This window comes from Pangasianodon hypophthalmus, chromosome 5, assembly GCF_027358585.1.
Source record: "Pangasianodon hypophthalmus isolate fPanHyp1 chromosome 5, fPanHyp1.pri, whole genome shotgun sequence".
Lineage (NCBI taxonomy): Eukaryota > Metazoa > Chordata > Actinopteri > Siluriformes > Pangasiidae > Pangasianodon > Pangasianodon hypophthalmus.
The window spans coordinates 28,235,961-28,249,958 of record NC_069714.1 but is presented as its reverse complement, the minus strand read 5'-3'; the positions used below and the strand labels follow the sequence as shown (position 1 = coordinate 28,249,958).

The following is a 13,998-nucleotide window of genomic DNA, read 5'->3' as shown; positions in this document are numbered from 1 at the left end:
TGCCCATGCTGACCCCTGTCCACCATCGAAAGCTCCTACAATGGGCAACTGAGCATCAGAACTGGACCATGGAGCAAAGGAAGAAGGTGGCTTGGTCTGATGAATCATGTTTTCTTTTACATCATGTGGAAGGCCGGGTGCATGTGCATCGCTTATCTGGGGAAGAGATGGCACCAGGATGCACTATGGGAAGAAGGCAAGCTGGTGGAGGCAGTGTGATGGTCTGGGCAATGTTCTGCTTGGAAACCTTGGGTCGTGGCATTCATGTGGAAGTTACTTTGACACGTACAACCTACCTAAACATTGTTGCAGACCAAGTACACACCTTCATGGCAACGGTATTCCCTAACGGCAGTGACCACTTTCAGCAGGATAATGCGCCCTGCCACACTGCAAAAATTGTTCAGGAATGGTTTGAGGAACATGACAAGGAGTTCAAGGTGTTGAATTGGCCTCTAAATTCCCCAGATCTCAATCTGATCAAGAATCTGTGGGGCGTGCTGGACAGACAAGTCCGAACCATGGAGGCCCCACCTCGCAACTTACAGGACTTAAAGGATCTGCTGCTAACGTCTTGGAGCCAGATACCACAGTAGAGCTTCAGAGCTCTTGTGGAATCCATGCCTTGACAGGTCTGAGCTGTTTTGGCAGCACTAGGGGGACCTACACTATATTAAGCAGCTGGTTTTAAAGTTATGGCTGATCAGTGTATATACAGATAAAATATTGTTTTCCCCTAAGGATATCAAGTTCAGAAAAGATCAGAGGATATCAGGTTGAGAAACACTTCAAATCCACTGAAAGACCTTTTTTCCTATGTGTTTACAGACTTAGGTGAAGGTTTTTATGCTTCACTAGCCTTTGGAGAAAAGTTTTTCAGGGTTTTCTCTTTGGCTGTGTGAGTTATTCATGTCATATTGGCAAGTTCTGTGCTAGTGACCAGCAGGTCGTGACTTCAAAACATGCTGAATCAATACTGTCTGACCAATCAGATTGAGAATTCAACAGCACTCTGCTATAAATATACTGTATCCTCCATCACTTGTTTATAATTTTTTAGAAATTATATAATTTAGAAATAAGATAAATAATTTAGAAATAACTTTCAGAGAGATGTTCGAACCTATAACTATTTCATATTTCTGTGTTATGCTGTACCTCTATATCGTCGCACTCCTGTAGCCTGTAGCATACAGTATGTTGTTTGTGTACATGTCTCGCTATTTTAAACTATTCACTTCCTGTGTGGGTGTTGCTTAGAAGGTGAAGCCATGAATAGAGTGAGGTGTGAGACTGAGACAGATAGAGCAGGAGGCCTGTTCTCCTCCTGGCTGGATTTTCTCTCAGCAGCACAGTGATCATCCCATGATGTAGGGCTTTAGTGTGGAGCGAGTTGTTCTCCTGTAGCTGACTCACTCTGGCTCACTGCAAGGATGCTGATGTTTATCCGTCTGTCCCGCTGATGTCCCACGCAGCTCTCACTATGAAGTTTTGTCTAGACATATGCTGAAAAAAGTGGGACCACTTTAGGATGAGAAATTTTCACAGTTTATGTAGATTAAATAGTGTTCATGTGGTTTGATGAAAAGTTTCAGCTTGCCATGTTATTTTTATGTGTGGTGTATGTGACTACACCTTCTGTGTTGTTCTTGCAGATAACTTTGTGGTGGATCACAGCTCGTGTGTCCGTGCATGTCCCAGCAACAAGATGGAAGTGGAAGAGAACAAGATAAAAATGTGCATTCCCTGCACTGACATATGCCCCAAAGGTACCCTTCCACACCTAAAACACTCTATTTAACCATTCAATTAACCTAAAATCTGCCCCAAACGTACCCATCCACACCTAAAACACTCTATTTAACCATTCAATTAACCTAAAATCTGCCCCAAACGTACCCATCCACACCTAAAACACTCTATTTAACCATTCAATTAACCTAAAATCTGCCCCAAACGTACCCATCCACACCTAAAACACTCTGTTTAACCATTCAATTAACCTAAAATCTGCCCCAAACGTACCCATCCACACCTAAAACACTCTATTTAACCATTCAATTAACCTAAAATCTGCCCCAAACGTACCCATCCACACCTAAAACACTCTATTTAACCATTCAATTAACCTAAAATCTGCCCCAAACGTACCCATCCACACCTAAAACACTCTGTTTAACCATTCAATTAACCTAAAATCTGCCCCAAACGTACCCATCCACACCTAAAACACTCTGTTTAACCATTCAATTAACCTAAAATCTGCCCCAAACGTACCCATTTACACCTGTAACTCTCTATTTAACCATTTAGTTAACCTAAAGTCTCCCCCTAAAATCCCCCCCCCAAGATTACACACACCTGAAACACATACTTAACCATTCTCCTAACTTAAAACCTGCCCCAAAGGTGTCCATTCACACCTATAACATACTATCCAACCATCCTGTTCATTTAAAATCTGCCCCAAATGTACACACACACACACACACACACACACCAGAAACACTCTATCCAACCATGCAGTTAACCTAAAATCAGCCCCGAAATCTCACAAACACACACACACACACACCTGAAGCACATGTTTAACCGTTCTCCTAACTTAAAATCTGCCCCAAAGGTGTCCCTTCACACCTAAAGCACACTATCCAACCACCCGGTTCATTTAGATTTGCCCTAAAGGTACACACACTGGAAACACACCATATAACTGTGCAGCCATTCTGTTACCATAAAAATATGCCCCAAAGCTACTTATCCACAACTGAAACACACTGTGGAACCAACCAGTCGACCTACAATCTGCCTCAGAGGTAGCCACACAATGCTGTAATACACTGCGCAGCCTTCTGTTAACATAAAATCTGCCCCAAAAGAACCCATACACAGCTGAAACACACTCTTTTAACACAAGGTTTGCCCCAAAGATATGTACTTCTAACATGCCTGAGCCCCTAGCATGCCAAGAGCCCCTTAATCTGTTCCTAAAATCTGCCCCAAAGGAAAGCACACCTGAAACACACTGTACACCCCTCCGGTCAACCTAAATCTGCCCTAAACAGATGTACACCCATCTGGTCAACCCAAATCTGCCCTAAACTCTACTGTACAATCATTCTGTTAGCCTAAATCTGTCCAAAAGGTACAAATGCAAATGTAAAACACAATCCATTTAACCTAAAATTGCCCCAAACATACCCACATACCTGAATAACACTATACAACTTTTCTGTTAACATAAAATCTGCCCTACATCTAAACACTTTATCCAGCCCTTCCACTCTACTCAATAATAATACAAAATAAACATTTATACTGATACTGACTTATATTAAATTATTCCTTCATTTAACACATATTTTATTGCTTAGTTGCCCTAAATCTGCCCTGTGGCCCTTCCTCCTCTAAATGTTGCTCTGTGTGTGTGTATGTGTGTCTTGCAGCATGTGATGGAATCGGGACAGCGAGTCTGCAGACGGCTCAGACTGTCGACTCCAGCAACATCGACAGGTTTATTAACTGCACGAAGATCAATGGCAACCTGGTGTTCCTCATCACGGGAATCAAAGGGTGAGAGCTGTTCTCTAACTGCCACAGATTAGCACAGTTTAAATCCATAACACTAATCACAAACACCAGCATACTGAGGATCAACACAGATTACAGCCCTAACGACCTGATGGAATTAGATAAAGACTGAAGACCGAAATAAACAATGCTTAACTCTTATCATTTAGGATACAGCATCGTGTTTATGGCTTCATTTAGATTTTTGGTTGCTTTATTATATATTATGAAGGGCCGAACAGGAAATAATTATATGAAATCTGAATATATATTTATAAATCCTGGATATAAAGTTATATTTCTGAATGTATATATAAATGTACACAACTGAATATTTTACTGAATAACTGAATATATACACTATATGTCCAAAAGTTTATTGACACCTGACCATCACACCCATATGTGCATCTTCCCCAAACTGTTGCCGCAAAGTTGTAAGCACAGAGTTGTCTAGAATTTTTTTGTCTGCTGAAGCATTACAGTTTCCCTTCACTGGAACTACGGGGTCCAAACCTGTTCCAGCATGACAATGCCCCTGTGCACAAAGCGAGCTCCATGAAGACATGGTGTGTGAAGGTTGGAGTGGAAGAACTCGAGTGTCCTGCACAGAGCCCTGACCTCAACCCCACTGAACACCTTTGGGACGAACTGGAACACTGACTGCACCCCAGACCTCCTCACCTGATCTCACTAATGCTCTTGTAGCTGAATGAACACAAATCCAATGAACACAAACCCAAATCTCTTCCAATAAATCTGGAACAGGATGTTCAAAAAGCACATATGAGTGTGATGGGCAGGTGTCCACAAACTTTTGGCCATATAGTGTAGTTATAACTCTGAAATATATATATATATATATATATATATATATATATATATATATATATATAAGTAAATCAGAATATATAGTTATACATAAATCGGAATATATAGTTTAACTCTGAATATATAAATTGCATTAACTTGAAAAAAAAAAAAAAAACACTGAAGCTGCCTGTAGTTCACTACTGCTCAACATTTTTACACTATCCACAATCCACAGCAGATCCATAGTGTAGCCATACTGTAAACCACTGTATATATGTGCACTCTGGTTTCTATCATGGCTGGTGGTAGAAACGCAGGTTAAAGTCAACGTTTGTGGGCTGCACTTGATGTGAGTCACACTCACGTCTAAAAACGATTCAGAAGCACACCATGTGTTGTGCTGGCAGTGGCGTAACCAGAAATTAATTTCGAATCACAATTGTTTTTCTCATCTGTACAATTATATTGGTAAGTGTGAGCTGTTTGAGGTTGACACTCCTGCTATAAAGGTTCAGTGTAGAATGCTATAAAAGTTTCTATATCAGAGTGTTTCCAAGTAGATAAAGTAGAAAGCGCAACTAAGAACCCTACATTATCCAGTGAACTCTTAAAGAAACCTTGAATTTTTTTTTTTTTTGTTGTACTCTTAAATAATTTCAAGTCAATAGATGGAGAATACTTTCACACCTATGAGACCATTTGCTGAGTCTGAATCAGAGTGATTCTGTTGATTTGTGATTCATGTTTACTGTCACATTTCTGCAGTGCTACAGCTCTGTTTTTTGGCTCACTTTGTGTCTCACGGCTCAGTTTAGCAGCTTACATGTACAAAAAAAATGTAGCAACCCAAAACACACGGCACGTTTGATTCACTTTATGCAGTCGGTTCAAATCAGGGTCGAATCACTTTCTCATAAAATATGAATTGTACCAAGACGACCTCACTCAGAAGTTCTCAGACTGGTTGTTTTGGTTCACACCGGAGCATGATTCTTACTGTGTTCTTACCTGGACACACCAAGGTTTGATTCGAACAGACTAAACACTACATATGTGAAAATACTCAAACTCTAACTTGAAGTTTAAAAGGGTGTTAAAACTAAGAAATCAGCAAACATTGCGAGAATCTGCCTCTATAGTACTGAAACTACTGGATTCTGATGTAAATCATTCAAGATGTGGCCTAGCTGGTCTAGAGTGAGAAGCTGACATCTCATGGGAGTGTAAAAAGCACAATGATGTGCACGCTGATGGAAAAAAAAAAGGCTGTGTTGACATGTTATCAGCTGCGCTTGACCCCGAGGTGCAGGAGCTGCTTTTAACACCGAGGCTTAACGCCAGCTGCAGTTCATGCAAGCTCTCAGGACAAACTGACTCTCTCAGATAGGCCTTACTTTTCTTCTCTCTCTCTCTCTCTCTCTCTCTCTCTCCAGCGCTTCACCTCTCTATGCCCTTCTGTCAGAATGATTTGTTTTATTGGCCGGGTAATACAGACTTACAAGGAACTTGGCTCGGCAGTTGCTGATTTTACAAGATGTACAATAAAATAGGCATAATGTATTTATTAAAATACATAAATACACTGAGCTGCTGTTTATTACGTATACCTACCTCACTATCATTTTATCATCTGCCACACCCATGCACTTTATAGATATACATTGGCTGTGCACAATGTATCCCCCCCCCCGACTTAATTTTGTTTGAGGCTATCATAATTGACTTATGCTATAGTCCTAAAATAAATTTCTAGTCCAACTGCACCTCAGAAACCACACAAAAGACCTGAAACTAGCCCAAAGAAATTGAGCATTATAACAGGGAGAAGGTTTTTCCCTTCTTTTTTTTTTTTTGGGAAACAAAGTCACTGTGGTACGCACGCAATTCTGATGTACAGACATTATCCATAATAATAAACCTTTCAATCTCCTAATCGTTGCGATATATCTTAAAATATAAATATTTTTGTACATCACAGACACTTTGCCTTTGTTTGTGGAAGTTTTTTTAGATTTCATTTCCAATTGTTTTTTATAAAACAGAATATATGAAAGTTTTAAAGTTTTTCTAAACTAGATTTTGTAAGATTTTTTTTTGTTGTCTGACAAATAAAAATATAATCAGTTTTAGAGAGGAAGTAAGCCTAGCCCACATAAGTGCCCTCTTAGGGCTCTGTATCTTTTTGGAGAATGCTTATTAAAAGTTGAAATTCTGCTCAACCAGGCTTTCGGATAGTGATAAACTTGTTCCAAAAATATGCACTGAGCATTTGTTGCATAATAAAAGCACTTGTTTGGTTTCTCCTCTGTGCTATTGTCTTTCTTTTTGTCTTTTTTGGCAGTGATGTGTACCACAACATTGAGGCTTTGGACCCAGAGAAACTCAACGTGTTCCGCACTGTTCGAGAGATCACTGGTAAGATGCTAAGCTTTCTTTTGAGTCACAGAGTACTTTCTTACCTGTTAGGTTTGTCACGTCTGTTCCATCGAACCCCATTCCCTCAGCCAAACAGTGAACCACAACCCTTACCACATGATCTGTCACATGATCTGCTACCTCAGTCTAGTTCTGCAGACTTTTAATCAGAACCATCTGTTCACAATCAGCACACTTCCCATAAATAACTGCCATTTTTCGTGAAGTCTGGCTACTAGCATTGCACTCGCGATGTTACTGTGCCAACACCAAGTAGCACACTGCTTTTACTGTCTGTTTTTGGGTCTGTTTGATTAAATCTTTCTGCTGATTGCTTGATACTTTGCCTGTTCATCGACTTTGATTTTAGTTTGCCCTTTTGGAGTTCTCTGCTTCACTTGATAAAACCCTGCACTTTCATCCAAACCCTATCTCTGTGTGAAATCCACTTACTGAAACCGAATAGGAGTAAACTTGCACACAATCAAATGAACCAAAAAAAGCAAAGGAGAAAAATTGCTAAGTACTATAAAGGCCATGAGGGAAGTAGGGCTAAAAAATAGAAAATTCAAGGAAATCAGCTGAGCATGGAAAAGATAGAGCTGGTGCTAAATAAATGATTAAATAATCATTTTTATTTAATAGTAGTTTTTTCTCCATTTTCTCTGCAATTTGGTCACCTGCCAGTTCCCACCCAGCAGCCAGTTTTCCCCTATCGTATGACTGCCGCTAACACATGCTTCCTCTGAGACACATGAAGCCAGCCAATCACATTTCTTTTTCAAACTGCTGCCTATGCTGTGCAACAGGGCAGTGTAACACACTCAGAGGAAAGTGCTATCTACCCTCTTCCGCATACATGAGCTCACAGACACCAGCGATTGGCTAGTGTTGCTGTGATTGACAGGGGAAATAGAGTATACCTTTCCCACCTTGTTCAATTCCGTTCCCTGTAGCTCCCTGCTACAGATATCTGTGACACTGTTAAGATTTGAACTCCTGATCTACTGACGATAGGGTAAATGCTTTTCTGTTGCACCTCTAGGGAGCTTCGCTCTCAAAGTTACAAAGACAGAAAAGCACAGCTTGTCATGTTACAGAGAAACCACAAACCTTTTCCGTCCTGAAGACTTTCCTGTGTCAGAAAACGAAAAGTTACAGCTTTATCTGTGACTGTTCAAAGCACTGACATTGGAGACACCATCCAAAAATGCTAAATAAACATCTCCTTACAGAACACTTCAGAATTACTTACAGAACTACTATCAGAGCTGCTGTTATGGAAAAGGAATCAACATCTTCTGACCAGTCTGCATTGAGAATATGCTACAATATGGTATAAAGCTGCCTGTGCCTGTCTCAGAGAGATTCAGAAATTCAAGGGAACACATTTCCATAATCAGGGCCGTTCTGCTGGAAGACTGCAACTCCAGGGAGAGTGTAAAAAAAAGAGAAGAAGGGAAAGTGAAGGGTGAGAGATGCCTCTCTTCCCCTTCTCTTTCTCTTACTTCTTTCCACTTCCATCATCTGGAAGTGTAGACTTTGTACTTCTACTGCATGAAGCATCAAAGCAGCTGAAAAGACTCAGACTCTCGCTCTATCTCACTCTCTCTCTTTCTCTCTCTCTCTCTCTTTCTCTCTCTCTCTCTTTGGTGGTGACAGCAGGGGACGGACCGTAGGCAGTCAGGCATGCGTGTCCCCCTTTCTCACCTCCTGAAACACAAGGCTTGACAGAACAACGTCCTCTCTGCCAATGTGTCATTTCTGCTCTGTGACCTCGACTCAGGGTGTTACGAAATGTCAGTTTGAAATGCCCTAGCGGGATGGATATATATATTTATACAGAATAATGTACAGAATAGTATGTGGTGTAGGAGGTGGGCTGGGATAAGTGAAGGGTTTGGTAGAGCTGTGGACTGTAAGGATTTATATTTTGAAACCCCTTAAGCCCTGCTACTGTGTACTGTATGTATGATTAATGTGGTTAAGATTGAAGTGTGAAAGCCAGAGGGCCTCAAGATGGAGCAGAGTACAGCACTGAGAGATCCAGAACTCTGCAGATCCAGACGCTACCCTGCAGGAGGTTTCAGAGATCCAGACTCTGCCCTGCAGGCCACCAGCCTGGCCAACTCACCATGTGTGCTTGCTGAGTTCAACATGCGCTATCAAAGAAGATGGTCTGGATGATTCTGTAATGTGATCTTAGAGATTGTTAAGCGAGAGAAAAATGCTTGGACCCCTTTTAGTTTTCTTGACCAATATTCATTACCTTCGTGTAACTTAGGAGATATCACTAAACATTGTTTTATCTGAACTGTTTATATTTTTGTGCAACCTTTCCCTATATGGTATTTCTCAAAGTTAGCCCAGTAATGTTAGCATACTGAAGTTATCCTAGCAAAATCCTATCCTGGCTCCTGTGGACAAAGAAATGCAGCTTGTCATGTTACCAAGAAACCACGAAGCATAAATTCCTCTGTCCTGTAGATAAAATTACTGCTCTACTTCTGACTGCTGAAACTGGAGACTCCTTCCATTAATGTTAAATAAATGTCTCCTTCACCATGTCAGCGCTTACATTTTGTTAAATAACAAAACATTTAAAAAAAAAAATCAGTTTATTATTAGGCTTAGATTATGTGGAGTGTCCACCGTACAAGTCCCTGTGAATGAGCTGTTACTATAGCAATGATAACATATTAGAAGAAGTCTATTCATATAAACCTGTGATATCCACAGAGATTCTGTTAGCATGCTCATTTTAACCTAGCACAGACTGGGGGTTTTCTGTGTGTGTGATTTATTAGGGATATTCTGTAACCCTGCTGCTATTAGCGGAACACAGACAGCCCTGACCTGTGAGTGATTTATTAGCAAAGATTCTGTTAGCATACTAGTGTTAGCCTAGCCTTTTCGTGTGTGTGTGTTTGATTTATTAGCAAGGTTCTGTTAGCATGCTGCTGTTAGCCAAACGCAGACAGGTACTCAGCGGGATCTCGTTAGCGCCATTAGGATGATGGAGGCTTGGCTGTGCACATAAAATAAACAGATACAAACACCAGGCAGGCAAGTGGCTTGCTTACTCTCGGGGAATGCTCCACACACACACACACACACACACACACACACGCTCGTGCATGATCCGCACTAACACACACTTTTGTGTAACTTCCCATTGCTGCAATTTTGTCATTAAGGCAATTAGTGTCAACAGACGGCACACTAGCAACACATCACCGTAGAAGACAGGGCCGTAATCTGCCTTCACAACCCACAAGGGGCTCGCAAGTGCACTAATAACAGTTAGAGGACTCATTTAAAGATACGGAGCCACATTTACCAAGCACTGGAGTGGAAGCAGGGCTGTTTCTGGATCAGTTTTTACCTTTTCTCCATCCGTTCTCTATTGTCACCACATTTTTAAAGAATGGGAGAAACTGATCCTTATGCTTTTGTGTATAATATTTTATTAATGCTATTCAGTTCAGTTTAATCCAATTTTACTTGTATTGCACTTTTAACAACGTTGGCACAAACCGGCTTTGCAGAAATCTGGGTTTATTCACCTAATAAGAAGCCAAAGGCGACAGCAGCAAGAAATAAACCTTAAGATGGAGTGTGAAAGAAACCCAGGGGAATCCGTCCTCCTCCGTGTGACACAAGATAGAGGGATTTTGGGATTAAATGTGCTGAATTACAGTATAACATCACCTATGACATACAGAGGAACGGATATTAAATACAATGTATGTACTTATATTGTTAAGCTTCCTTTAACTGACATTATTTACCACATTATTTAACATCAACAAACCATAAACAGCAGCGTTAATAACCATAAGTAATGTTAACAAAGCAACAAAGTAAGTTAACACAACAAGTTATATCACAATGTTGTCGAATTCGTGATTCTGATTGGTCAGAAGGTGTTGATTCAGTTTCTATTCTGGCTCCAATACAAATCACAGGCTTAAATCAATGTGTTTTTTTAATCCTTTATCGTTTCTATGGTAACAGCCCATTCACAGGGGCTTGTATGGTGGACCCTCCACATGGCCTAAGTCTAATAATTACCAGATAAGGTTAATTTTGTGCTGGCATTTTGCATTTAAGGAAGGAGTCTCTAGTGTCAGTGGTTTTTAATCGTCAATAAGCTTTTTTTTTTCGACACAGAAATGCATTCAAGCTAGAAACCTAAAGGGAATTTTTAATGCATGTCATGATGGCCTTTAGGAATCATTTAGAGGTCAAAGTTCATGTTAGGCATCAGGATTACAGACTCAAGCTGTGGTTAATTTTAGCCCCATGTGAATTTATCAGCGATGCAACTGATGCTTTATCTTTGCCAACATGCTGCATCCAGCTTTTTCCATTTTAATGTCATTTGGGTAATATATGTTCTCCTTGTCCTTACAGACCTCTGCTTTCCTCCGTACACACCACAGATCTCCATCTCTTTCTAGCTCTCCACCTCATTTCTTTCTCATCTCCGTATCTCCATCCTGTTTGTCTTCTCTTCATTCATATCTTCAATGCAATTCTGTCTCATGAAATATTCAACATTTCAATACATTATTTAAATTTCTAAATAATCGAATGTCCATGCCATTAGCCTTTCATTCAACTATCCCACTTGAAAAACATCTGGAACAGGTGCTGGATATTTAGAGGAGATGGCCAGATGAAAAAAAAATTAATCAGCTCAACACACAGGCCTCAGTCTGTCTAATCTATGATTACAATCGTTAATATTTATTGCTTATTGTTGCTCGTGTGAACTGCACCATCAATGCGATATTGTTTGGACATTGTAGAGTACGGTTAGAGCTTATTGTTGCCGTTTCATTAACAACGCTGTACACAGCCGGGCCGTATGTTAAGTCTTCAGCATGCGCTGTAATTTTCCACTTTCTAATTTCTAATTTAATTTAATTTCTCTGGACTTGATTGCCTTTGTTGATGCATTGTGCTTTCACCAGTGCTGGAGTAAATCCTGGGTTTGGCTATGTCTCAACTTGTGAAGAAATGGAAAGAAAGGCTGTAGATGGAGAGAAAGTAAAGAAAAGCGTGGAGGAAAGAACACTAGAAAGTAGGAAGGAAGGATCAAAGAAACAAAGAGGGGTGAGACAGTTAGAGTTGGGGCTAGGAGGGAAGTAGAGGAAGGGATGAAGAAGAAAGGACGTAGGGAGAAATAAAGAAAAGAGTCAAAGTAAAGACAAAATGGGAGAATGAGGAAGGATGGAAAGAATGCAGGGACGAAGGAAGGAAACAGGAAGGCAGGGAGGAAGGAACAGGAAGGAAACAGGAAGGCAAGGAGGAAGTACAAGGGAGACGGAAGGAAGGAAGGACAAGGGAGAATGAAGGAAGAAGAAGGGAGAAGGAAGAAAGGACAAGGGAGAAGGAAGAAAGGACAAGGGAGAAATGATGGAAGGACGAGCAAGGTAGAAGGAAGGAAGTACAAGGAAGGAAGGGAGAAGGACGGAAGTACAAGGGAGAAGGAAGAGAAGATTAGGGGAAGGCAGAACAAGGGGAAGGAAGGATGGAAGGATGAATGAAAAAGTGAAGAAAGTAAAAGGAAGATCATGCAAAATATATGGCTAAAGGAAGGAGAAGGAAGGAGAAGGAAGGATGGAAGGATTGAAGTCATGATTTTCATAATGTGTAACTTGACATGCTTTCTCGTTCCTGTGACATGCGCTTGGGCTTCTGGGTCTCACGCTCGATCATGTAAAGAAGCAGCTCTTCAAAATGAAATACTATTTCTCACACTGTGCTTCTGCAACCTAGTGCAGTTTATTAAGAAAACAAGAGCCATCACGTCCTTACAGCAAAGAGTTCAAGAGACTGTGCGGCTGAACTGACTCAGACTTGATTTGGATTTTGAGTGTGTGCACTGTATTAGTCATTTCTGGGACTGATGTGGTTGTGTGTGTTGTTTTCTTCTGTCCTCTCCAGGTTTCCTGAACATTCAGTCATGGCCAGAAAACATGACAGACCTGAGCGTCTTCTCTAATTTGGCAACCATCGGTGGCCGATCGCTCTATAGGTAAAATCCTGCTCTGCTTCAACCCCCGTGTTAATGAGATCTCTGCCTTTCTGCTCATGTGCCCTTAATGGATATGGTTTATTTAGCTGGCCTCAGATGGTGTGGAAGAATGATATTCATTAGTGTGATCATCCACAGTTACTCACTGACTCTATGGCTAACAGTCCATGTAATAATTATTTCTGTAATAATTCTTACAGATAATATGACAAAGACAGTTGGACACTGTTGTCAGACTGTCAAGAAGATTTCACCCTGTAGTGTGCTATCTGGAAAACAGTGAGAGAACTCTGAAATTAGCTAGACTCCATCCGTAAATGAGAGAGAGAGACAGAGAGAGAGAGAGAGAGAGAGAATGTGTCTGCTAACTTGCTTAAAGAGTCTTGGGGTCATTCCCTTAGCGCCCTACCATTGTACCAATTACTGCCTGTCACACAATACAGCACTGAAACACACAGGGTCTGACACTGCCAATGTTGTGTGTGAGAGAGAGAGAGAGGGAGAGAGAGACCGTAGGAGGAAAGAGGAGTGAATGCTTGAGAGGAATGAAAATAAGAAAAGAGGCAGCCTGGGAAGATGATGCGAGATAAACAGAGTTGAGAGGAGAAACAAGGAACGAAAAGAGAAAAATGGTGAGGGTCTTCTTCAGAAGTACTTTAAAAGAAAGATAGAACAGAGAGGTAAATTGATATTAAAGAGAAAGAAAGTGAGAATGAAAATGAAAAGAGGAAGAGATTTGGAAAGAGACCATGAGAGAAAAGGAATAGAGAAAACAAGGAAGATTGCAAGGGAGAAATGAAAGTAAGAAGATGGAGATGGACAAGGAAGAAAGGAAGGAAGAACCAGTGAAGAAGGAGAATGAAGGACGGGCTGAGGGAAAGAAAGGAAGGAAAGGTAAAAGAAAGGGTAAGAGTTAGGCAGTAAGGAAGGAGAAATGGAGAAATAAGAGGAAGAGGAGAGAAAGAAGATGGGAATTGAGTGGGCATAGGGGGTATGGAGAGAAAGAAAGAAAGAAAGAAAGAAAGAAAGAAAAGAGGAGGGATGGGAAATACAAATGAAGATGGAAAAAGTAAGGGAGGGGGAGAAAGAAAGTGGGGGAAAGAAGGAATGAAGGGAAATGTAGAGGATGGACAGTGGACAGAGGAGGAAAAAAG

The 13,998-nt window shown here is 40.7% G+C and overlaps 1 protein-coding gene across 1 annotated transcript in view; it reads left to right on the top strand.

The window, feature by feature from the left end:
• The window catches only part of LOC113525375 (receptor tyrosine-protein kinase erbB-4), a 366,993-nt gene that overhangs the window by 261,250 nt on the left and 91,745 nt on the right, over positions 1-13,998 (top strand). The window contains 4 exon segments of the mRNA XM_026911874.3: positions 1,656-1,769; positions 3,447-3,573; positions 6,725-6,798; positions 12,754-12,844. Coding sequence (XP_026767675.2) covers positions 1,656-1,769; positions 3,447-3,573; positions 6,725-6,798; positions 12,754-12,844 — 406 coding nt within the window.